The 25,280-nt window shown below is 42.5% G+C and overlaps 2 protein-coding genes across 2 annotated transcripts; both read left to right on the forward strand.

The window, feature by feature from the left end:
- Window positions 1-1,942: 1,942 nt before the first annotated feature.
- Window positions 1,943-11,351, forward strand: LOC106551538 (uncharacterized). Its single transcript, XM_014069658.2, has 6 exons — window positions 1,943-2,098; window positions 4,715-4,766; window positions 6,109-6,296; window positions 8,897-9,055; window positions 10,023-10,130; window positions 11,190-11,351. The coding sequence occupies exons 1-6, from the start codon at window positions 1,943-1,945 to the stop codon at window positions 11,301-11,303; spliced, it is 777 nt and encodes a 258-aa protein (XP_013925133.2). The 3' UTR covers window positions 11,304-11,351.
- On the forward strand, window positions 11,190-24,472 carry LOC106551539 (uncharacterized). Its single transcript, XM_087729580.1, has 7 exons — window positions 11,190-11,252; window positions 15,447-15,669; window positions 18,736-18,787; window positions 20,666-20,853; window positions 21,921-22,079; window positions 22,846-22,953; window positions 24,277-24,472. The coding sequence occupies exons 2-7, from the start codon at window positions 15,514-15,516 to the stop codon at window positions 24,388-24,390; spliced, it is 777 nt and encodes a 258-aa protein (XP_087585706.1). The 5' UTR covers window positions 11,190-11,252; window positions 15,447-15,513; the 3' UTR covers window positions 24,391-24,472.
- Window positions 24,473-25,280: the final 808 nt, after the last annotated feature.

Below are 25,280 nucleotides of genomic sequence, written 5' to 3' on the forward strand. Positions count from 1 at the left end.
CATGATAGTGTAGAATAATCATATCCAAGGACCAGTGGTGGGTTTCAAAAAATCTTGGAACCTCTTCTGTAGGTGTGGCCTGCTTTCCGGGTCCACTGGTGGAACCTCTTCTAACCGGTTCGGTAGATTTGACGAACCGGTTCTACCGAATAGGTGCGAACTGGTAGGAACCCACCTCTGATGCTCACCAAATGCCAGTCTCTTGGGTATGTAGCCGATGGGATTATGACTGTTGCCATCCATCCTGGCTCAGTTAAAACTCGTAACATCCCAATTGTAAGTTTGTTCACTTTGGAAAAGGTATAACACATTCTCATGCATAATAAGATATCTATTTGCACATACCCAAAGACAAATGAATGACCTGCTGATGAGGGTCTGAAAGTTTTAGTATTTTGATTATTTGGGTTTTTAGTATTTTATTTAATAATGTGCTAGATGCAGGGCTGTCAAACTCACAGTCTGCAGCCCGGGGGAAAAAGTCACGATACGTCACATGACGATGCCGTGACGACACGGATTTGTCACCCCTTGTCCCACAAATGTCAAATTCCATATTTTTCGCTTCATAAGATGCACTTTTTCCCATAAGATTCACATTTTGGGTGGAAATGTTTGGGTGTCTTGCGGAGCGAATGTTGCATCACAGACCAGGCTGCGGCATTGGGGGGGAGGTGTTTGGTGTGGCTACGGCAATCTATCACCACCTATCACTGCCGCCACTATTTATAGCAATAGCAGTTAGACTTTCAGCCCTCTCTAAGCGGTTTACAGAGTCAGCCTATTGCCCCCACAATCTGGGTCCTCCTTTGACCCACCTTGGAAGGATGGAAGGCTGAGTCAACCTTGAGCCGGTGAGATTTGAACCGCCGACCTGCAGCTAACACTCAGCTGAAGTGGCCTGCAGTACTGCACCCTAACCACTGCGCCACCTCAGCTCTCTCTCTCTCTCTCTCTCTCTCTCTCTCTCTCTCTCTCTCTCTCTCTCTCTCTCTCTCTCTCTCTCTCTCTCATCAGCACTTAATTCCCTGAGAGGTGATGCAGCCTCCAATAAATCACTGCAGACATGACAATTTCTGGCCTGGCTCTATTCTTTCTGCCACAAGCTTCCCAACTTCTGTATATCTTTGTAAAGAAAAAAAAAAAGACAACTATGAAGGGCCAATGAAGAATCTTTTGGATTTCAAGGTTGTAGCTACAAAAATCGAGAACAGCACATGGAATTACTTCCATATTTTTTCTTCATTGTTGTTTGTCGGCACACCTGGGATTCCAGATTATATTAAACCACAGAAGTTGTGAAGGCTGATTCCACAAAAGTAAAAAAAAACCACCATTTTTTATGACCGCATATGTAAGCTCCATATCTCAAACCAGAAGCACGGTCCACCCATTTAAATTATTTTTTGAGAATATAATCTTTCAACAGGCATGCACAGAAATAAATCCGTATACATCCATGTAAAAACTTATTTAAAAAGGAAGATAAAAAGGAAAGAAGATACTCTTGTTAGCTAATAGCCAGTGAAATTAAAGGGATCTGGCCAATTCTCCAAAACTCTTTGTAGACAAGCTTCCTCTGTCTAACATTTTGATGCTTCAACTCTGCAATTTAAGGCATTTAGGCTGGTGAACATCATAAATCTTAACTGTCATACTTAGCTCTGTCTTTCTAGGCTTCTTACTCAGCAGTCAACATATATTTTTTCCTGCCAATTAGGTCTCTTTCTTGATTAGAAAGAATTTCTAAATGTTTTATAAGGTGGTATATTTCCACCCACCCACCCACCCTTCCCTTGTTGTTTTGATTGCTTCCTCTGTTTGAGCAAGCAAAGTTGGTGTGGGTGTGACATGTCTCATAATATTGGCTCCTGTAATGAGAAGGGACATTTGAACTCAACTTCCAAACCTGTTGGAAGCTGAAGCTGCAGGTCCTGAAGGGATGGCCAAGGCAGCTGCCTTCTCTGTTTTCAGTGTCCTGGTGACAGGATCCAATCAAGGGATCGGCCTGGGTCTGGTGAAGAGGTTTCTGGAGCTGCCCTGTCCACCCAAATGGGTCTTTGCTACAAGCCGTGATTTGCAGGGGGAGAAAAGCAAGGTAAGAATCAGTTAACGTAGGACGAGGTGGTAAATCGTGGTACAGATGTTGAACTGTTGCTGGAACGTTGCACGTGTTTTCAACTGGTTGCGAAAGTCTTGAGTGATTTGCGACCTCTTTCTTGACTATTTCCCCACCCAACCCAGGCTTACAGTCTGCCTTCCATGGTCAAATGAATCTTAGAATCTCTTGTACATTCCAGAAGAAAAGTGGGAGAGAAATGTGAGACTGAATGTTGAGTAGTTGCTAGGTTCATGCTGTACTATAAATTATGGCTTATTTGAACTGAGATATTCTCCTAGCCCTCGTTGCTGGGATCTAAACAAAGAGCATGGCATATAGGACTTTGCCTGCAGTGTGATGCTTAGAGATAATTTATGGCTCAAAGAGATTTCCTGGAACATCACAAAGTGCCATTTTAAACCTTTTAATATTATATCTCTGCCATCGTGCTCTACATGGGGCTGCCCTTGAAGAGCATCCGGCGGCTTCAGCTAGTCCAGAATGCGGCCGCACGAGTGATTGTGGGTGCACCTCGGTTCGCCCACATAACACCTATCCTCCGCGAGCTGCGCTGGCTACCTGTTGATCTCCGTGTGCGCTTCAAGGTGCTTCTTACCACCCACAAAGCCCTTCATGGTAGTGGATCTGGGTACTTGAGAGACCGCCTCCTGCCAATTACCTCCTCGAGACCCATTAGATCTCATAGATTAGGCCTCCTCCGAGTGCCATCCGCCAGCCAGTGCCGGCTGGCCACTACGCGGAGGAGAGCCTTTTCAGTAGCAGCTCCGACCCTTTGGAACGATCTCCCCGTGGAGATTCGTACCCTCACCACCCTCCAGACCTTCCGCGCAGCCCTCAAGATCTGGCTATCCCGTCAGGCCTGGGGGTAAAGATTATAATTCGCCCCCACCCAAATGCTGAATGAATGTTGCTTATTTTTTTAATTACATGTTATGTTATATGTCATTGTATGTATCCCCTCCCATATAAGTTGTTAGCCGCCCTGAGTCCCCTCAGGGAAAAGGGCGGCCTATAAATAAACTTATTCTAATTCTAATTCTAATTCTAATCTTTGAATGCTAGAAGCCAAAACGCCAACTTCAATGTTGTTTTTTCAACCTCTGATCTAGATACACACAATCTTCCCTTTCGTGGTAAGTGACATGACCCAATGCAAAGCGCGAGCTAGTTCTATATTTCTTTTATAAGAATCGCCTTTTCTTCCTTCCCCTCCTTCTTAAAATTTACTTCACTTTAGATACCCGTGTATCTTAATTCCTTTTCAACTACGTAATCGCTGTGGAATTATTAATTTTTCTTTTCTTTGGTGTAGTTTACGTTTTCCTCTTACTAAATCAACATGACACAATGCAGAGGAAAACAACAAGCAGTACTCAATCAAAGAAATTAAGGAAAAGCGTTGTGTCTGTGGAAACCATCTTTGTTTGCATCTTACGCACACTCTGCTTTGCCAGTCACATTCCTAAAAAAGCCAGCATGTGGGATTAAATGTGCTTCCTACTAAAGGAATGTTTTGGCATCCGCCATCTAAATCATGGCAAGCTAATAACACTCACCTAGAATTTGAAATGTGTTCTGGTGCTGATCTATGAACCATGGTTTATAGTTGTGTGGAAACAAAACAAATGAAAACCATGGCTACAAATCTTAGCTATCATTAGCCTCCTGTAGTGGTAAATCTTTTCTTAAATTTTTATTTAATTATTTGCATTTATACCCTGTTTCCCTGAAAATAAGACCTCTCCAGCTAATAAGCCCAACCAGGCTTTTGAGCGCATGCGCTAAAATAAGTCCTCCATCCAAAATAAGCCCTCCCCCAAAATATTGCAATACAGCAACAGACATGAGTTGACCATGCTCGGCACCTCCCGCACCTCAAAAATAATAAAATTTCCCCGAAAATAAGGCCAAGTACTTATTTGGGGGGGGGGGTCAAAAGAAAATATGACGCTGCCTTATTTTCAGGAAAACAGTACATTTTAAACAAATATACAAAAAAATGAAATTAAATTGACCCAACCTCCCCTCCCCTTATGTGACAAATAAAAGCACAGAAAAAGGCAAATGGGCTTGTAATTGCAAATACATTCTAAGTTCATGTGGTTTTATAAAGCTTTGAAAGAGGAAGCCAACTTTTCCATATTCATCAAACCAGCCCAAGTATTGTTTTCCTTGGGGGAAAGCTAATAGGACCTTTTCTGATGGACAGGTTGTATAATTCTCTCCAAAAATGATAGGTGACCAGTGTCTAAAACCCACTCCTTAACTCTGATCAATTGTCTTCTGCAGCAGAAGATGCGGTCACCATTACTCCAGCTGACAAGGTTTGAAGCTGAAGTGGGATGAAGAAAGATTCTTGAGGAACCCCAACCTCAAGAATCTTTGGGTTGGGTCATACTGACTGGGTCCACATGTTGCATTAAACCATAATGTGGCTTGTTAATGTGTGTTTTGTTGATTTAATAATAATGGACACCTGCTGTTAAATGTTTTCCTTTTATTATTGTTCTCTTTGAGGACTGAAGTAACTGCCTATTTCTTAACCATAACTATGAGTTTATGAGGAAAAAATATTATCTTTTTCTCCTCTAGGAGATATGGGAGTTGTCATGTAAGCATCCAAATCTGGTGGTGTTGCAATTAGGTAAGTTTTGTGTGCCAAGTGCAAACCGGGCTAATTTTGTACTTTATAAATGCCCAGAGCATTGGCTAAAAACTATTACTGGAAAAATCTAGCGAGCCCACTTAATGGCTGGCTTCACTAGAGATTCTTTGAGGTTGGCTAATCTCGTTGTTTTACCAGAATGACATTCTTTGAAGATTATGTTAAGGTCATTGTATTGGGGTTGCAACAATCTGTTGAACAAAAGGGAGAAAATCACTTGCAACCCTGATGGAAAGGAAAATGTTATATTGAGGGTTGATTTACAAAAATCCCTGGGAGACATTCTGTATGTCTTTATGTATTGTTTTGCATGAATGTTGCATGAACTAAGTTGCATGAACTTAGTCAACGGAGCTTTATTCAGTAGCTTTTGAATATAAAGAGATAACTTGAGTTTAATGTGCAAAGACAGCCTGTCTCACAGCTTGTTTCTGATTCAACAAAGAATGAGCCTCTTTAGACCACATTTTCTGAGAATCATAACGTTTTCTAGACCAGTGTTTTTCAACCACTGTGCCGCGGCACACTAGTGTGCCGTGACATAGTGTAAGGTGTGCCGTGGGAAAATTACTTTATATATAGTCAATATAGGCACAGAGTTAAATTTTTTTAACATTTTCTAATGGTGGTGTGCCTCGTGATTTTTTTCATGAAAAAAGTGTGCCTTTGCACAAAAAGGTTGAAAAACACTGTTCTAGACAATATTTTTTAGAGTTGCTGCTTATACATTAATGTCCTTAATGGAGGCCATGCTCTAAACCATTTGGAGCTGTCTGAAGGCTATTCCAGAAGATAGATTGTTGCATGGATGGACACGTAGATCTGCTGAACATTCAAGAAGTTCAAGTTCAAGAAATATTAGAATGTGCAGAAATGAATAGATTAACGCTTGCTATAAAAGAGAAAGAACATACAGATTATATGATATGGGAGTTATTCTATGAATGGTTGGAGAATAAAAATAGAAGCGAGTAATAAATAGAGACTAGTGAAATAAAGAATATATGTTAAGATAGAGGTGTAAACCATATGATTATTATTATATATAATTGTTATATATTCAATATAATATGTTTTCATTAGAAGATATATTAAGTGGGAGAAATGAATAGAGTTATAATGATGATTATTAATATTGTAAGATTAGAGAATTATCATCAATGCAATGAATATTGTAAATCTTCATTGTAGTTGCACAGACATTTGTACCCAGATGACACACTGTTTAATGGAAGATGATATGTTCAAATTTAAAAACAATTTTTTAAAAAGAAGTTCTTATGTAGTAATTCTGGAATAGCACATTGTTCTTTTTCTTCAGATGTCACTAATCTCGAGAGCATCCAAGCAGCTCTGAAGGAAGTGGGGAAGTGTGTTGGAGAAGGTGGGCTGACCCTCCTCATCAACAATGCTGGCTTTTGGACATACAACGATATGGAAACAGAAAATGTCAAGGATATGATGAGAGTTTACTCTGTTAATACCATCGGTCCGCTGCAAATGAGTCAGGTTTGTTTATGGTTACGACACCTTTCAATGCAAGGAAGACTGCTTTGTTGACAAAAAAAAAGCTGAACTGTTCAATTCAGCATTTCAGGAGTGCAAGGAAATAATCTAGAGCTGAAAGTAAAAAAGTAAAATTGTGCACTGATTTGGGAGGAGAGTGGAACATTGGGAAATTCAGTGTAGAGAAAAGTAAAGTCCTACACTTAGGTAAGAAAAAACGAAAGTACATCTATAGACTGGGTGAGACCAGGTTTAATAGCAGTGACTGTGAGAGGGATCTTGGAGTCTTAGTGGACAACCAGCTAAATATGAGCCAGCATTGTGCAACAGCAGCCAAAAAAAGCCAATGCAATCCTAAATTGCATTAACAGAGGGATACAATCAAGATCAAGTAAGGTACTAATACCACTCTATAAAGCCCTAGTAAGACCACACCCAAAGTACTGCATCCAGTTTTGGTCACCACAGTATAAAAAAGATATTGAGACTCTAGAAAGAGTGCAGAGAAGAGCAACCAGGATGATTAGGGGACTGGAGGGGCTAAAACATATGATGGATGGTTGCAGGAACTGGGCATGGCTAGTCTAGTGAAGAGAAGGACCAGGGGACACACGATAACAGTCTTCCAGTATTTGAGGGGCTGCTACAGAGAGGAGGGCGTCAAGCTATTTTCCAAAGCACCTGAAGGCCAGACAAGGAATAATGGATGGAAACTGATCAAGGAGAGATTCAACCTAGAAATAAGGAGGAACATTCTGACAGTGAGAACAATCAACTAATGGAATAGAAGTTGCCTTCGGAAGTTGTGGGGGCTTCATCACTTGAGACTTTCAAGAATCATAGGACTGCCATTTATCAGAAATGGTAGGGTCTCTTACTTGAGCGGGGGTGGTGGTGGTGGTTGGACTAGATGACTTATAACAGAACACTTAAAGAGCTATTTGGACCCGTTTCCCAAAGAAAAGAAACCGGGAGCCACAAAACCCTTCCCGTACCTGACTATTTCCTGAGCACCCACAGAACTAGCGTATGTATTTGAAATAAAGTTCTGTTTTCTTCTGAAACTTTTCTTTTCTTGGATTTATCCATGGTTGGCCTACTGGGGCTCGAAAAGCTCAATAAATCACGTGCTGCTGGGTGTCGCGCATTGGCACATATTTTGAGTGACAGGGAGCCGCAGCAGAGGGATGAAAGAGCCACATGCGGCTCCAGAGCTGTGGGTTGCTGCCCCATGACCTATAAGGTTCCTCTCAACTCTGTTAAGCTGCTAAATAAGTGTAGCTGTTCGCTTTGCAGGTGTGTTGGCACAGGAGATAACCTCCCAGATTCTTGTGACACTTTTGTGTTCAAAAACCCGCACATTTCCTCAGGGTTTAATAATGGCTGCAGAGAATCACCACGGGGGATAGTACAGTAATGACAACTTGGAATGTCACCTGAGGTGCACCGAATCTGCAAATCTCTACTTCGTAATTCTAGAGAAAGTACAGGGCTCGGTATGAAATGAATTAAAAGGAGATAATGGCCTTGTGCTTGAAGGAGGCACTAAAGCACCCCCTTCTTGAAGAAGCCATCTCTTGGCCCACAGACCTTTGGCAATTATGTTCCCATCTGCCATCTCTTCCAAGAGCCGTGGTGGCACAGTGGTTAGTACGCAGTGTCTCAGGCAAACTCTGCCCATAGCCAGGAGTTCGATCCTGATCGGCTCAAGGTTCAGTCAGCCTTCCATCCTTCCAAGGTCAATGAAACATGGACCCAGATTGTCAGGGGCAAAATGCTGACTTAGAGAGGGCTGTAAAGCACTATGAAGTGGGATATAAATCCAACTGCTATTGCTGTTGCTATCTCTCCTTTTTCAGGAAAGGTGAAGAGAATGGGATAGGAAGGCAATTACAGAACAAATTGCAGAACAAATGGATTATCTGGATCTAAGTCAAACTTTGGATTGTAGCCCCTCTCTCTGGAGATGTACATTGTCTCATAGTCCCTCCCCCTCTTCCAGGTCATCTAGGTATTCCAGATGTTGCATCAAATGGAGGTGTGGACCCAGTGATGGGATTCAGCCAGTTCTCACCTATTTGGGAGAATCGGTTGTTAACTTTCTAAGCAGTTCGGAGAACCGGTTGTTGGAAGAAATCTCCTTTTGTTTTTCCCCCACTTTACAGGGCTAATCCTGTAAGGAAAGCAGGAAGGAAACATTCTGGTGTTGTTTTTAGCCTAACCTTTTTTGCCCTGCTTACAGAAACTGCCTCTCTGGTTAACCCTTATGACATTGGAACAGCTAAGGCGAAGCGTCCATCGACTCGAGTGACCTTGAGTTGGCCATGCCCACCCAGTCACATGACCACTGAGCCACGCCTACCCAGCTGGTCATTAGGGCAGAGAACCGGTTGTTAAATTATTTGAATCCCACCACTGTGTGGACCCATCTTTAAGGGCCGCCCACCCAAAGCATTAGAGCAGCTTTCCTGTGTGGGATCAGGCCTGGATGACTCTATGAAGGTCCTCTTGCAGAAGATTACATAAGACCTTTCCCTGTTATTGCACAGTTCCTTTCACTAAACCTTGTTGCAGCTCCTTCTCTCTTTTCTTCTCTCCATCAGGCATTCCTACCGCTGCTGAAGAAGGCAGCCCGGAGAAGTCCATGTCAAGGGCTCAGCAGCAGCAAGGCGGCCATTATCAATATATCCAGCAATGGAGGATCAATAGAACTTGTGGCTTATTGGCATGTAGGAGCTTCAATTTCATATCGCTGTAGTAAGGTACTTAATGTGTTTTCTATGTGGAACTCACTTGGTTTATTTAACATCTTTTGGATAATCATATTGTTTTGTTTTTAAATTCAAAAGAAAAGTACTTTTCCACAGGAAAGATACTTCATAGTAATTGCAAGCTCTTATTTCAAGTTAATCTGGTCCATTTATAGCTTTCTAAAATCAAAGTTATAATCAATATGTTTGGTTTATTTAAAAAAAAACAATTAAGGGTCTTAGCTTGCAGTTAATTTTTTCTTTCATTAAGGATTGAAGGTAAGACACACTTGGTGCTTTTAGACTTGTTGCTCCGATGATTTCTAATAGTTGAAAATTAATTGGTACGTAATTTCTAAATATGATTAGAAAATGGAATATGCAAAGTTAGTGTCCCTTTAAAGTTGCCAGATGTGGTTTGAGCAAGATGGATATTCCCAAACTGGATGTCCCAAGCTAGATGATGTCCCATCTGGGGCAGGTTGAAGACTTGAAGAAGAATTCCAAGTGATGGTAAATTCCTTCTAGTTCTTAGCATTCAATCAGTAGAAATGCCCAAACCGATGATGACTAAAATGCCTTTTCCCAGAAAATGTAATAAGATACACCTTTTTTTGCAAGCCAGAACAATGCATGTGGTTCAGTGATGGGTTGCCAATTTTTTTACTACCACTTCGAGTGCGCTCCCATGCATGCTGCTCGTGCATCCACGCGACGCTTCTCTGCAGAAGCGTCCGGGCAGGTGGGCAGAGCCTCCCGCCGCCGCTACTACCTGTTCGCCGGAACCAGGCGTAACCCACCTCTGATGTGGATGGCTTTCTGCCTGATTGTGTTCTAAAGGAATTGTTTAATCCAATTCTGGTGCCTATGCCTCTATACCTTCCCAGCTGTGGATGATGATATCTTGTCAATCCCAATTTATCTTAGCCTTTTCCTCCCTTCTTCTCTTGAAATTCTTCCCTTGTTTTCCCCAATGCAGGCTGCTTTGAACATGCTCACCAAGTGCCAGTCTCTTGACTATTCAGCCCATGGGATTATGAGCGTCTCCATGCATCCTGGCTCAGTTGAAACAGCTCCCAACCGTTTTGTAAGTCTGTTCTCCTTGGAAGAGCTATAACACATTTCGTGCCAGAGATGGGTTACTACCGGTTCACACCCGTTCGGGCGAGCCGGTAGTGGTAATTTGGACTCAGTTGCTGAACCAGTAGGGATGGCAGGCTGGCCATGCCCCTGAACCGGTTTCCTGGTTGCCCATTCCGTTGAGGGCATGGTTTTTTGTCATTTTATAATGTTCTGCGCATGCGCAGAACAGTTTAAGGATAACTGTGCATGCGCAAGCAATGCATGGCTGGCATGCGCAAAGCATGCACAAAGGAAACTGGCAGTAATGCTGGCAGCAATCCATTCCTGATTCGTGCCTATCCAGATATCTATGTACACATACACATATGGATTACCTACTAATCAGTCCTGAAATTTTTAATGCTAAAGTTTGAATTAGCACATTGGATTAGAGGTGAAGAAATGGCAGAATGGAAATTTTCATAGACCAAAGTGAATAATGTAGCCAATCCCTCCTCTCCCCTCACTTCCATTTCCTCTTAGGAGGAATATTAAATCTCACCTTCTCCTCTTGCAGTTTGAGTTACTTCTCCCTATTTGTGGAACATTATGCCTGCAGGAAAAGCATGTTGTTATATCTGAAATGGCCAGCACTCTGTCCCTCTCATATTTAAGACTCAAGGCAGGGTTGACTCATTTATTTGGGAAATCATAATGGTGGAAGATAGGGAAAAGATTCACACATTAAATCACAAGAATTCCCCTTTTGAGATATTAGAAGCAACTTTATTGACTCAGTATCTACATTTGTAAGGCCTGCTCATCCATAGTTAATATGATTTAATTAACCCAAATTTAGGGGTTTAAATGATGCTTTGCTTCATCACCTATCACAAGGGCTGTGTTCATATACCTTTGTAAACCAGAACAAGGTTGGGCAGTTTGATACAAATCCTTCTCTTTATTTGAGTTGAACATTTATGGTCAAGAAACCCAACTGGATTCTTCTGATCTATTTAGATGAGGATTCTGGGCTGGGTGCAGCTGATTCTTTAAACCTTATGAGATCCTTTTTTTGTGACAGCCGGAAATCAGCGTGGAAGAGAGCACACAAGGCATCGTGAATGTGCTGTCCAATCTTTCCGAGGTAGACAATGGCACTTTTCTCGATTGGTTGGGTCGTCAAGTTCCCTGGTGATTCATCGGTCTCGCCCTAAGGTCATTGGATCATAATACACTGAGAAGTGATGGGGCTTCAATAAACTGACTTCTGTCATGAAAGTTCTCATCTTGTTTTTTTCCTTTTTTTCACCAAATTTCAAACATTTGCATAAATTATAAAATCATTTTGTAAAAAATATAATAATGCAACCACGAAGGACCAATGAAGACTGTTCTGGTTTCAGGGATTAGGAAGACTGATTCCACAAATGTCACAAAATATATGTTTAGGATCGCAAACGTAGTCTCAATGTATGAATCATCAACTGTCTCATGCCAGATGCATGAGTTTTGATTAACTTTTAGAACACATTCTTTCAATACACATCTAATATTTAACATTCATCGCTCTATGTAATACCCATTGCTTGATCCCTTTAAATCTTTAAATTTAGCTGTTGATGTTTTCATTTAGATTTGTTTTAATATATGAAGATTTTCACACTAATGAATAAATGTGGCTGAGGCAAAGCAAAGAGACACATTAGGAGCAAAAAAGTACACATTAGATCTCGGCAGCCTAACTTAGTTGGGGATCTGGGTACTTGAGAGACCGCCTACTGCCAATTACCTCCACGCGACCTATTAGATCTCATCGATTAGGCCTCCTCCGAGTTCCATCTGCCGGTCAATGTCGACTGGCAACCACGCGGAGGAGAGCCTTCTCGGTGGCAGCTCCGACCCTATGGAACGATCTCCCCGTGGAGATTCGTACCCTCACCACCCTCCAGACCTTCCGCACAGACCTCAGAATCTGGCTATCCCGTCAGGCCTGGGGTTAAGACTGTAACCCGCCCGAATAGTATGAATATTGTGTTTTTAATTATGTATTGTCTTATATGTAAAAGTTTGTCTTCCTCCCCCCCCCCCTTTTAAGTTGTGAGCCGCCCTGAGTCCCCCCAGGGAAAAGGGCGGCATATAAATAAACTTATCTAAATCTAAAATCTAAATCTAAATCTTGGTCTACCACAAGCATTTTAATCTTCCTTTTTACCGTGAATCCATAACAAGGAGGTGGAACATGCCCCCAATTGCAATAACAAGCATGGCTTATTATCGGCCATGCTTACCATAATTTCTAAAATTCCTAGAGGGTGAGACCACAGACTCCTCCTCTATCTATAATGTTGAACAATGGCTAGTTTTCAAGTTATGGCTCAAATGAGTATGCCATTCCCGATTCCGTGGTGGCAAAGAAGCTAGAATTCAATATTGTAGGTTAATTCTGTTCGATCCTTACAGGTTCAAGGTTGGCTCAGGCTTCCATCCTTCCAAGGTCCATAAAATGAGGACCCAGTACTGTTGTCGGGGGGGGGGGGGATATGTTGACACTGTAAACCACTTACAGAGGACTGTAAAACACTTTAAAGTGCCATATAAGTCTAAGTGCTAGTGTTATTCATCCTAGATGATCTCAGAGCAATGTAAATGGCAAGGACAAACTTTTAAAAATAAATAGATTAACACACCTAAACCTTTTGCCATATTTAAAAAAGGGAACAGTGCTTTTAAATACTTAAATATCTAATGAAGTTAGAGGTGGCTCAGTGGCTGAGCTTGTCGATGAGAAAGGTCGGCAGTTCAGTGGTTTGATTCTCTAGCGCCACGGAACGGAGTGCGCTCCTATTACTTGTTCCAGTTTCTTCCAACCTAACAGTTCGAAAACACATAAAAACGCAAGTAGAAAAATTGGGACCACCTTTGGTGGGAAGGTAACAGCGTTCCGTGCACCTTTGGCATTGAGTCATGCCGGCCACATGACCATGGAGATGTCTTCGGACAGCGCCTGGCTCTTTGGCTTTGAAACGGAGATGAGCATCGCCTCCTAGAGTCAGAAACGACTAGCACATATGTGCAATGGGAACCTTTACCTTTACCTATTGAAGTTGGAATTGAAGTTTGGTGCTAAAAAGAATATAGACTTCAGTGTCCCGAATAGCCCTGAATGAAGATTATTGCAAACCAGGAAGTTATACTTCCAACATTCACAGTCTTCCGAATCCAATTGCTATCACAGTACAGGAAAAAAAAAGCAGGTTTTCATAATCTTAGTAGATCAGCTGTTTATTTTTCCTGTGAATATTTAGGATGTTCAAGCTAAGCACCAGCACTTTAAATTCCTTTGTATTCTAGAGATGTTTATCTGATAATAGAAGCAAGCAAATTTAGTATCTTATTAGTTGCTTATAGCCCTTAAGTTGCATTTCAGGTTTTGCCTTAGGAGATTTCGCAAATGCTTATATTTTTTGGATTACGTTTGTTCTTTATGAGTAGCATATAACATACAGATCTTTTGTGTTTAGGCAGGCATTGAGTAGGAAAGCAAATTAGTGCAGTAACTGAATGCATTTTTCATAAGTTGGAGTCAAATTTATTTAAATGCTTCGTGTTTTCTTGGGTTAACCTGTTTTGAGCTCTGGGCCTTTCAATGTTTGTTTGTTTGCTTCCTTATTTGATTCATTTCATATTTTAATTTTGGTGCTGTTCAACTGCAGACAACTTTGGTATAGTATACATATAGGTAAAGGTGAAGGTTCCTCTTGCACTTATGTGCTAATCGTTCCTGACTCTAGGGGACAGTGCTCATTTCTGTTTCAAAGCAGGAGAGCCAGTGCTGTCTGAAGATGTCTCCATGGTCATGTGGCCGACATGAATAAACGCAGAATTTATTTATTTATTTATTTATTTATTTATTTATTTATTTATTTATTTATTTATTTATTAAAATTTATATGCTGCCCAATCCCGAAGGACTCCGGGCGGCTTACAAAAAAGAAGAAGAGGAAGAAAAAAAGAAAAAAAAAGAAAAAAAAGAAAAAGACAGATTTAAAATCACAACACATGCATTCGTTCTAATCGGGGCTGAACCTTAACAATGAGGTCAATAGCCCCAGGCCTGCCAGAATAGCCAGGTTTTAACAGCTTTCCTGAAGGCCATGAGAGTGGGTAAGGTCCGGATCTCTGGCGGTAGCTCATTCCAAAGGGTCGGAGCAGCCACAGAGAAGGCTCTCCTCCAGGGGCCCGCCAGCCAACGTTGTCTGGCTGAGGGCATCTGAAGGAGGTCCAATCTGTGGGATCTTACCGGCCGCTGGGAGGTATGTGGCAGTCGGCGGTCTCGCAGGTACGCTGGCCCTAAGCCATGTAGGGCTTTAAAGGTAATAACCAACACCTTGAATTGTATCCGGAGTCCAATTGGTAGCCAGTGCAGCTCGCGGAGGACAGGTGTAACGTGGGTGTATCTTGGTACACCCAATATCGCTCACGTGGCCACATTCTGGACTAGCTGCAGTCTCCGAACGCTTTTCAAGGGTAGCCCCATGTAGAGAAGGCGCACAGAACACTGTTACCTTCCCACTAAAGGTGGTTCCTATTTTTCTACTTGCATTTTTATGTGCTTTCGGATTGCTAGGTTGGCAGAAGCTGGGACAAGTAACGGGAGCTCACTCCATTACACGGCACTAGGGATTTGAACCGCCAAACTGCCAACATTTCTGATCAACAAGCCCAGCTTCTTAGTCACTGAGCCATCACGTCCCTGATTAGTATACTGTACATATAGTAAGATACAAATGCCATGCCAGACGAAGGGAACAGGTAAAGAACAGGGGTCAACTTGGGAGTAGGGCCACAGGTGCACAATGAATGGCCCCTCACAGAGGAAATAAAAGAGGAGTGAATGGGGAGTGGAGTTTGCAGGAGACAATTAGTTCGCTTAATTGGTTTATGACTCTCCGAGACTCCTTAGAGTCTCCTCCAACTCTTTGAAGTCCAAGACTCCAAGTTTTGCAGATATCGGCCTGCCAGCTCTCCAAGCCATATTAGGTCATTGACTGTAAATCCTCCCTTGTCGGGACAAGGAGTTTGCTTTATGATCTTAGGAAACCTAGATCAGAACAGATGTGTAAATTACACACAAAGAAACAAATCTGTGCTAAATAGAAGCGTTAGCTTCCAACTGCTGGAGACAAGATGTCACCCTTTCCCAGGCCCCCTGGCCATATTCCTACCAAATTGGTATCTTTGCATGAAGTAGGATTAGAATGTATCCCCAATGTGTGGATGAAGTTTATTAAAAGGTCTAAAAGTGGGTGTTGCCTTTTGCTTATATTGCCCTTTGTAGAAGGGGAAGAAGCAGTTGAAGCAAATCTTCAAGAAGGTTGGAAGCAGAAGCTGCTGCTCCAGGAGAGATGGCAAAGTCAATGGATTTCTGCGTTTTCAGCGTTCTGGTGACAGGATCCGACCGGGGGATCGGCCTGGGTCTGGTGAAGAGGTTTCTGGAGCTGTCTTCTCCACCCAAGTGGGTCTTCGCTACAACTCTTGACCTGCAGGGAGAAGGAACCAAGGTAAGAATCACTTAATGGAGCAGGATGGTGGAGTGTAATGCTTAAGATGTTGAACCAAGGATGGATTGACCTAGGCCAGCCATTGGCAGCCTACGGCTCCTTCATCCCTCTGTTGTGGCTCACTGTCGCCGGTCAGCTGCACAATTGATAGGGCTTTCAGTTAGGACAGGTAGAGGAAAAAGGACGCCGTACTAGGAAGAGACTCTATGGTGGAGGGGGGGATGGGACTGGACTTCCGGTCAGCAAAGGAAAAAGTACTCCGTGCTAGGAGGAGACTCTATGGTTGGGGAACCGGATTTCTGGTCGGCTCCAGAATTGAACAGGTTAGGACCTTTGTGACTCTTTTGAGTTTTTAAGGTTGCTGACCCCTGACTTGGCCATGAAGTTCCTAGGTGATTTTCAGCTTCTTGAGTATCTCTCAGCCCACAAGTCCCTCCCCCCACCCTCTGCAGGGTTGCTGGGGGAGAAGAATTGTACATCAAGTTGGGCTTCCAGGTGAAAGATGGATGAAGATGAGATTCGGAAAGTTGAAGAGCAATTGGTTTCACAATTCACTGTAAAGCCTGGTTTATTTTAGTTTGGCTTTTTATATAAAACACAACTAACTGAGTCCAAGCAATCTGCTAATTCCTGGGCTTCCAATGTTACAGCAAGGCAAGTTGAGGAGGTGTTTTTGAAGAAAAAGATAAACTGTTCATAAAATAATTCAAAGGATCCAAATGCAATTGAGCAATAGCTGCAGATGTCCAGAGTAGACAATGAAAATCTTAAATAGCAGAAGTTGGAGGAAAAAACAAAAAACAGAGGAGAGAGACTCAGGAATGCTTTTTCCCAATTTTTTTCTTATTTCTTTTATTTCTTGTTCATTTGGCCTTTCTAATTTTTCTTTAAAATAATAGTTTTTGCTTCAGCCTTTGTTCTAGTGTAAAGTTCATGTTATGTACGTATATGTATAATTTTTCTTTGTTTTTGCATCTGCTGTGGCTTGTTTTGCCAAATCAATAAGTAAGTGTTTATACTAGTGTAATATAAAGACACACAATGGGGCTGCCTTGAAGACCATCTACCTGTTACAACTGGTGCAATATGTATTGCTGCGTGACCCGTCAAAACCGCATTCCACAAAAGCGCGGTTGACGAAATCGCGTATGTGACGTCATCACAACGCGATGAAAAAGATCGAAAAATTGAAATAAAAATTAAATTACAGCAAGCCGATTCACATAAAGGTAAGCGTTAGGTTAAGGGTTAGGGTTAGGGTTAGGTTGAGGGTTAGGGTTAGAGCGTTAGCGTTACGTTTAGCGTTAGGTTAAGGGTTAGCGTTAGGTTTTTCGTTACGTTAAGGGTTAGGTTTAGGGTTAGGTTTAGGGTTAGGTTAAGGGTTAGGTTTGGGGGGGTTAGGGTAAGGTTTTCGCTTTATTTTTACATTTTTCGATCTTTTCCGTCGCGCTGTGATGACGTCACATACGCGCTTTCGTCGACCACGATTTTGTCGTCCGCAGTTTTGTGGTGGAACCGTATTGCTGTGTGAAGTTCTGGATCTTCACAGTTTGCTGGTATTGCCCAGTTCTCCATCAGCCACACCAACTTCCAGTTTCGTTGTGGCTACCATTTAAGGAGCTGGCTATCACTTTTAAAGCTCTAATAACTGGCTTTATTACAGGACTACCTCTCCCTGAAGGTATTTGCCTATCCTACCAGCTTGGGTAGGGTAAGTGCGCTCCAGATCTATCCCTTTAAATGCCACTAAGCAGGATTTAGGAAGTTATACCAGTAACAGAACCTGCTGTGTGGAACATTCTCTGCCCAATATCCAGCAAGACCCTACCTGCCTAGCCTTCTGGTTGACCTTGAGTTAGCAGGGCCCTGGCCAATCTAGACATTGCTACATGGAAAAGTATTTGTTTGGAGGCACTGGAAGTTTTGATGCTTTTATTGCCTCTTTATGTTTTTATTAAAGGGACGCGGTGGCTCAGTGGCTAAGATGCTGAGCTTGTTGATCAGAAAGTTTGCCAGTTCGGTGGTTCGAATCCCTAGCGCGGAGTGAGCTCCCGTTACTTGTCCCAGCTTCTGCCAAACTAGCAGTTCGAAAGCACGTAAAAAATGCAAGTAGAAAAATGGGGACCATCTTTGGTGGGAAGGTAATAACGCTCCGTGCAGTTTCGGCGTTTAGTCATGCTGGCCACATGACCACGGAGACATCTTCGGACAGCGCTGGCTCTTCGGCTTTGAAACGGAAATGAGCACTGCCCCCTAGAGTCGGGAATGACTAGCACATATGTGTGAGGGGAACCTTTACCTTTTACCTTTATGTTTTTATTGCTGTTTTGGGGACATGCCCAGAGTTCTGGTCTATAAGATGGATGGCCTTTCAAATAAATAAATATATTGACATATCTTTTTTGTTTACTGTTCATTTTGATGTTGCCCTCTTTGGAACCGGATTCAATTCATTGCCCTGTAAAAAAAAGCCTCGGTTCACCCCACGTAACATCTATCCTCCGTGAGCTGCACTGGCTGCCTGTTGATCTCCGGGTACGCTTCAAGGTGCTAGTCGTCACCTACAAAGCCCTTCATGCTATTGGACCTGGCTACTTGAGAGACCGCCTACTGCCAATTACCTCCACTAGACCAATTAGATCCCACAGACTAGGCCTCCTCCGAATTCCATCAGCCGGCCAGTGTCGACTGGCGACTACCCGGAGGAGAGCCTTCTCTGTGGCTGCTCCGACCCTCTGGAACGAACTCCTCGTGGAGATTCGTACCCTCACCACCCTCCAGGCCTTCCGCATAGCCCTTAAAACCTGGCTGTTCCGACAGGCCTGGGGCTAAAGACTCGCTGCCCCACTTCGAATGGTATGATTGTTGTGCTTTTAACTATGTATGGTTTTTTATGTTTTTGTTACTCTGTTTGTATTTCCCCTCCCTTTTGAGTTGTGAGCCGCCCTGAGTCCCTCCAGGGAAAAGGGCGGCATACAAATAAATTAAACCAAACCAAACCAAAAATACATTTTGATTCTGAGATTTTTTTTTTATAAAACCCACCTTTTTCTTCCCCTTCTTCAGGAGGTAAAAGAGATGGCATGCAGATATCCAAACTTGGTGTTATTGCAACTAGGTAAGTTTCAAGAGCCAAAGGCAAGTTGGACAAATTTTGGCCTATAGTAATACTCAGAGATCCTGCTAAAAGCCATTGTTGGACTAACAGAGTCTGCAAGATCTCTAGTAAAGTTCGCTGTGATTTGTGTGTTTTTCATCAGTATGTTGCGTGACCTCCAGTTATGTGGTTTCTGAATTAGCAGAATATGTTACAGCTACTGGATCTGAATGATCACAGGATGACAGTAAAGAACTAATCCCTTAAAACAATGCTTGAAGACAATCCGTGTCACAGCTTATCCCTGATTCCAGAAAGAACAAATCTCTTTATTATTTAACTTCAGCCTTGTCAGAGTATATTCATGAACTGGAATAGGGCATAGCAACAAGATCAGCCAATGGGAGCTGAAACACACTTGGAGCCTGGGCGTGGCTTAGCTCTGTAGCTCTGAGTCTGTGCAAAAGATAAGGACTGGTCCTCTGCTGGAACTGAAACCAATTTCTCTTCTCTACCACATTGGAAGAACCACTCTTGGTATTGTATATATGTCTCATGTGTTATATTACATATAAAGAGAAGTTAATGAATCCTGCTGAATCCGTTACCTGTGTGTACTTTCTGGATTTGATTTCTGCAACAAACTCTGACAAGCTTCACTTTAAGTCTAATGTTTAGCAGAGTGTGAGATCGTTAGTGATCTTCAGCTACTTGTTTCAGGCGTTGATTTTTTTTGCACTCATTACTAATATTCTGACATTATATATATATATATATATATATATATATATATATATATATATATATATATATATATATATATATATATATATGTGTGTGTGTGTGTGTGTGTGTGTGTGTGTGTGTGTGTGTGTGTGTGTGTGTGTGTGTTTATTTGTGCTGATAAATAAATAAAGGGAGACTAGTATAGCACTCGCAACAGTCACTCACGCCCTCGTGACCTCAAGACTGGACTACTGCAATGCGCTCTACATAGGGCAGCCCTTGAAGAGTATTCGGAGACTTCAACTCGTCCAGAACACAGCTGCGAGAGCGATTGTGGGTGCACCTCGGTACACCCACGTTACACCTATCCTCCGCGAGCTGCACTGGTTACCGATCAGTCTCCGGATACGCTTCAAGGTGCTAGTCGTAACTTATAAAGCCCTTCATGGTATTGGATCTGGGTACTTGAGAGACCGCCTGCTGCCAATTACCTCCCACAGACCCATTAGATCTCACAGGGTTGGCCTCCTCCGGGTGCCATCTACCAGCCAATGCCACCTGGCTATTACCCGGGGGAGGGCCTTCTCTGTGGCAGCTCCGGCCCTCTGGAATGAACTCCCCGCAGGGATTCGGACCCTCACCTCTCTCCAGGCCTTCCGAAAAGCCGTCAAAACCTGGCTTTGTCGGCAGGCCTGGGGGTGATGAGTTCCCTCCCCTCTCGACATGTATGGTTGTGCGACTGTTGCCTACTTTTATTATTTGTATTTTGTCTTTTATGTTCCCCCTTTTTTCCCCCTTTGAATTGTTTGCCGCCCTGAGTCCTCCCGGAGAAGGGCGGCATACAAATAATAAAATACCATACCATACCATACCAGATCTATTTCAAGCTATTTAGCTCTCATCAGCTAGCCATACCCTTGCTGGGATTCGAACCTGTGCTGTGTTGCATCTTAGGCAAACATCTTAGCCATTATGCCACAGGTCTCCTCCTTATCACCTGAAGCCAGGGAATATACAGTCAATACTTTCAACATTTTGGGCCTGGAACCTGTCGTGGTGCCACTCGAAGCTATTTAGTTGTATGGATCTTCTGAACTTCCATCAAACGTGTGGTGAACAAGTTTGAAGGGCATTTTGTACAGTCCATGTTGAAAAACTCTCATCATTCCTCAGATGTCACTATTCTTGAGAGCATCCAGGCAGTTTTAAAAGAAGTGGAAAGGTGTGTTGGAGATGGTGGGCTGACCCTCCTCATCAACAATGCTGGCCGTTGGTTCCTTGAAAATCTAGAAAAAGAGAATGCCAAGGATATGCAGACTTTATATTCGATCAACACCATTGGACCACTGCAAATGAGTCAGGTTTGTTGATTCTTTAATTTTTTGGAAACCACATTTGAGCAAAGTCCCTTATATTACAGGGATGCCCAACTTTGGCAACTTTAAGATTTATGGATTTCAACTGCCAGCATGGCTGGCTGGGGAATTCTGGGAGTTGAAGTCCACAAGTCTTAAAGCTGCCAAGGCTAATATATTATTTGACACAAAACTAAAAAAAAACAAACCTCAATATAAATAAAGCAGAATGATAATGCTCAAAATGAGTAGACATTGTAGAGTGATTTTGAAGCAGGTGGAAGATCCTTGAGCTACCTGCTTGGGGTATCTTAGTCAGAAGAACATCTTCTAGGCTACTGTGACCTTTGTGGTTAGAATCACCCATAATCCTTCGGAGTTAAACACAGCTTGACACAATCCTTAGACATATCAAGGCAAGATCGTATGAGATTGTTCAGATCCTTCAATCCTGGGGATATAGATACAGTTCTACGTTCTACAGTTCTCCATCAGGAATAGGCTGCTGCTGCTTCTTCTTCTTCTTCTTCTTCTTCTTCTTCTTCTTCTTCTTCTTCTTCTTCTTCTTCTTCTTCTTCTTCTTCTTCTTCTTCTTCTTCTTCTTCTCCTCCTCCTCCTCCTCCTCCTCCTCCTCCTCCTCCTCTACCACCACCACCACCACCTCCTCCTCCATCTCCATCTCCTCCTCCTCCTCCTTCTTCCTCCTCCTCCTCCATTTTCTCCTCCTCCTCCTCCTCCTCCTCCTCCATCTCCTTCTCCTCCTCCTCCTTCTTCCTCCTCCTCCACCTCCCTCCTCTTCCTCCTCCTCCTCTTCCTCCTCCTCCTCCTCTTCTTCTTCTTCCTCTTCCTCCTCCTCCTCTTCTTCTTCTTCCTCCTCCTCCTCCTCCTCCTCTTTAAGTGATCCACTTGAGTATTATCAGTCAGGAGCTGGATGACTGTGGGAGGATTCCCTTGGAGAACAGCTTCAGTTGATAGAAGTCCCTTTAGTTATCTGATGCCAGCATTTGATGCACAATTTGTTTTCCCAGACCTAACTTCAACCTCTCCACCCTTTTCCTCTTCTTCCCTGCAAGGCCTTTCTACCCCTGTTGAAGAAGGCAGCCCGGAATAGTCCAAGCCAAGGGCTGAACACCAGCAAGGCGGCCATTATCAATATTTCCAGTTCCCTTGGCTCAATGGAGGTTATGCTTATTTGGGAGAAAGTACAAGTAGTTTCGTACCGTTGCAGTAAGGTACCTAATGTGATTTCTATCTGGATTTTCCTGCACATCATTGGAACTTCCTTTTTCAGTGATTGCTGGGTCTGCCCCTACATGCTTGTCACTTAAAGAGTAATTTATTAGTGACTGTTGTGATTTGGAATGGTTTGGAAAGACAAGAAAATAGGGACCTTTTATGAACCTATACTCCCTTAATTTGTGGTAGAGTCAGGGTGATTGAATGAAGCTGAGCATTTACTGGCCGGATGCCCTACCTGATGCCACATGGAGTTCACAGCAATTTTTTTTTTGCACCCTAGGAGAGAAATTGCTACTGCTACCTAGGATTGAACTCTTAACCTTCCATGTGGGAGGCAAACATCTTCACCACTTGGCCATCATGCCACTCAATGCAATATAATCAATTAGATACCTATTTCTTTGCCAAAACCATCCAGATGGTGGGCTTCCTTCTCCCCTCTCCTCCTTTCTGTGATAACAGAACTGTTTAATAGTCCAGTTGTGGTGTGTTGCCTCCTCCTTTCCAGCCCTGGAGGAGAACAGAGTAGTCCAATATAATCAAATGATTTGTCTTCTCTTTCATCTGTATTTCCTACTCCAAAAGCATGCATTTTCTTTATATCTATGGAGATACTCAGTCATCCAAGTCATGGCTGTCCCAAAGGTGGTTTATTTTCAAGGTGCAACTGGACTTTCTGGTTTTTCTTTGAAGTTTCACTTCTCATCCAAGAAGCTTCTTTCCTTATAGTTCTTTTTTTTCTCCTTTTTGCTTATGCAGGCTGCTTTAAACATGCTCACCAAGTGCCAGTCACTTGAGTATTCAAAGAGTGGGATTCTGACAGTAGCCATCCATCCTGGCTTGGTAAATACAACTAACAACCCTTACGTAAGTCTTTTAATCCTGGAAAAAGAAACAATGCATTTATCCATGGACCCTGGTTGTATGTGCATATACTCTGGGTGAATAATTTAAATTCTATGCCCTACAGTAATTTTTAATGAAATATTACAAATGCAAAAATAAAAAGTCATACAAACTTTAAAAAAAAACACGAAATAGAGGTGCAGAAAAGAGAAGAGAAAGAAAAGACAAAAAGAAGAAAAAACCAAAAATATATTAAAGAAAAAAAAACCATTTCCATTTTGCTTAGGATCTAAGGTGGGTTTCAGGTGTTCTACCGTCTGACAGATTTCTAAAAGATGGTTTATTGAAAATTGGGAAAAGATGATTTGCCAATTTGAAAAAGTCTGTTTTGGAAAATATCTTGGCATGCAGTGTGCTAAACGTTCATGTGGTAACGCAAGTCATACGAGTTTGCTTAAAGTATTAAAAACAGATCCTTTGGCTTGCAAAGTATGCTTCCCCTGGTTTTATTTAATTTATTCTATGAACTCAAATTTAAGGATTTATGGAATGCATTGGCCCATCACTTGATCACAGAGGCTGCTGTTCTGATCTAGGCTTCCCCAGCAGCACAAAGTTAAGTCCTCATCCCGATAAACCCGTTTTATTTAATTTACAGTGAGTTCCTTTCCAGCAAAGTCTTGGCCCACAGTCTTTCAAGATAGTTCACAATTACCGATCTTTATCACGCTTGGAGAGTGGCCATGCCAATATCTTTCAGATGCCTCAATACTTGGCAAGAATGAACTAATTGTCTCCTGCAAACTCCACTCCACTTTCGCTCCTCTTTTATTCCCTGGGGGCGGGGACATTCACTGTCCACTGGTGGCCTTACTCCCAAGTCGACCCTTGTTCCTTAGCTGTTCCCTTCGTCTGGGAACTCTGTGCATGTGCACACTGGGAACAGGCTCCAGCTGTTCATCTGCCTCACTGATGTCTGACTCCGAAGGCAGCTGATAATTGGCACACGGCTCTGGCCCCCCTCTCTGCCTCCAACACAGAGCCCTCATCAGAGCCTTCCTCAGACTCCAGGACTGGCCCATGTTCCTCCCCAACCTCCTCACCGTCTGAATCTGCTCCCAGCTCCACTGGCCACTGGTGGACCACAACAGCTGCATTCATATAACTTTGTAATGTAATCAATCAACATTTGATTGACCAGTTTCATACAAATCATTCTCTATATTAGAGTTAAACATTTTATGATCAAGAAGTCCAATTAGATTCTGTTGATCTGCATAATGGAAAATTCTGGGCTGGGCAGGACTGATTCTTTAAACCTTATGAGATCCTTCTTTATGACAGCCGGAGATCACTGTGGAAGAGAGCACAAAAGGCATTGTGACTGTCCTATCCACGCTTTCCGAGAAGGATAATGGGACCTTTCTGGATTGGTTGGGTCATTGTGTTCCCTGGTGATCCATTACTCTCACCCTTATGCCATTGGTTCATAATATGCTGAGAGGTGATGATCCCTTCAATAAACTGCTTTATGTCATTGAATTCCTGGTCTTGTTCTTTCTTTTCTTTCACAAAATTTCAAACATCTGCATGAGTACCTCGGTACTCATCATTAATTCGTTTGGGGAGGTGAAATGAGTATCAGAAACGATGAATATCAAACATTTTTCCCCCATAAGGAATAATGTAGAGAATCACATGGCAGCTGACACTGACCAATTAGCAATAGCAATAGCAGTTAGACTTATATACCGCTTCATAGGGCTTTCAGCCCTCTCTAAGCGGTTTACAGAGTCAGCATATTGCCCCCAACAACAATCCGGGTCCTAATTTGCATGTTGAGTACCAAACAAACAATGATTACTGGGACAAAATTCTCATGTCATGTCAAAATACATTGGATACCAATATCGATGAGTTGAGTACCAAGGAACTGCATATATTATTTAAAAGATTTTGTAAAGAAAAAAAGTAAGAGCACCTAGCAAAATAAAATCCAATGCAGATAAAAGTAAGGTTTTACACTTAGGTTAAAAAAAAACCTCAACTGTATAGGTATATAAACCATGTTGAAACTTGGCTTAATGCCAGTAACTGCAACATGGATCTTGGAGTCCTAGTGGACAATCACTTAAATATGAGCCAATAGTGTGAGGCAGCAGCCAAAAAAGGCAATGGAAGTAGAAAAATAGAGATAGCCTTTGGTGGGAAGCACTGGTGGGTTGCAGGCAATACACCCTGGTACAGTGCCTGCCAGGAGCATCGGATACCATTCCAATAAGGCCCACCCACCCGCCTGTCCTCCATACCTGTATTTGAGCTCTTCGGCACTTATGCACACCACATGT

Source organism: Thamnophis sirtalis, unplaced genomic scaffold (assembly GCF_051295495.1).
Source record: "Thamnophis sirtalis isolate CommonGarterSnake01/CBP01778 unplaced genomic scaffold, rThaSir2_p1.2 scaffold_14, whole genome shotgun sequence".
Lineage (NCBI taxonomy): Eukaryota > Metazoa > Chordata > Lepidosauria > Squamata > Natricidae > Thamnophis > Thamnophis sirtalis.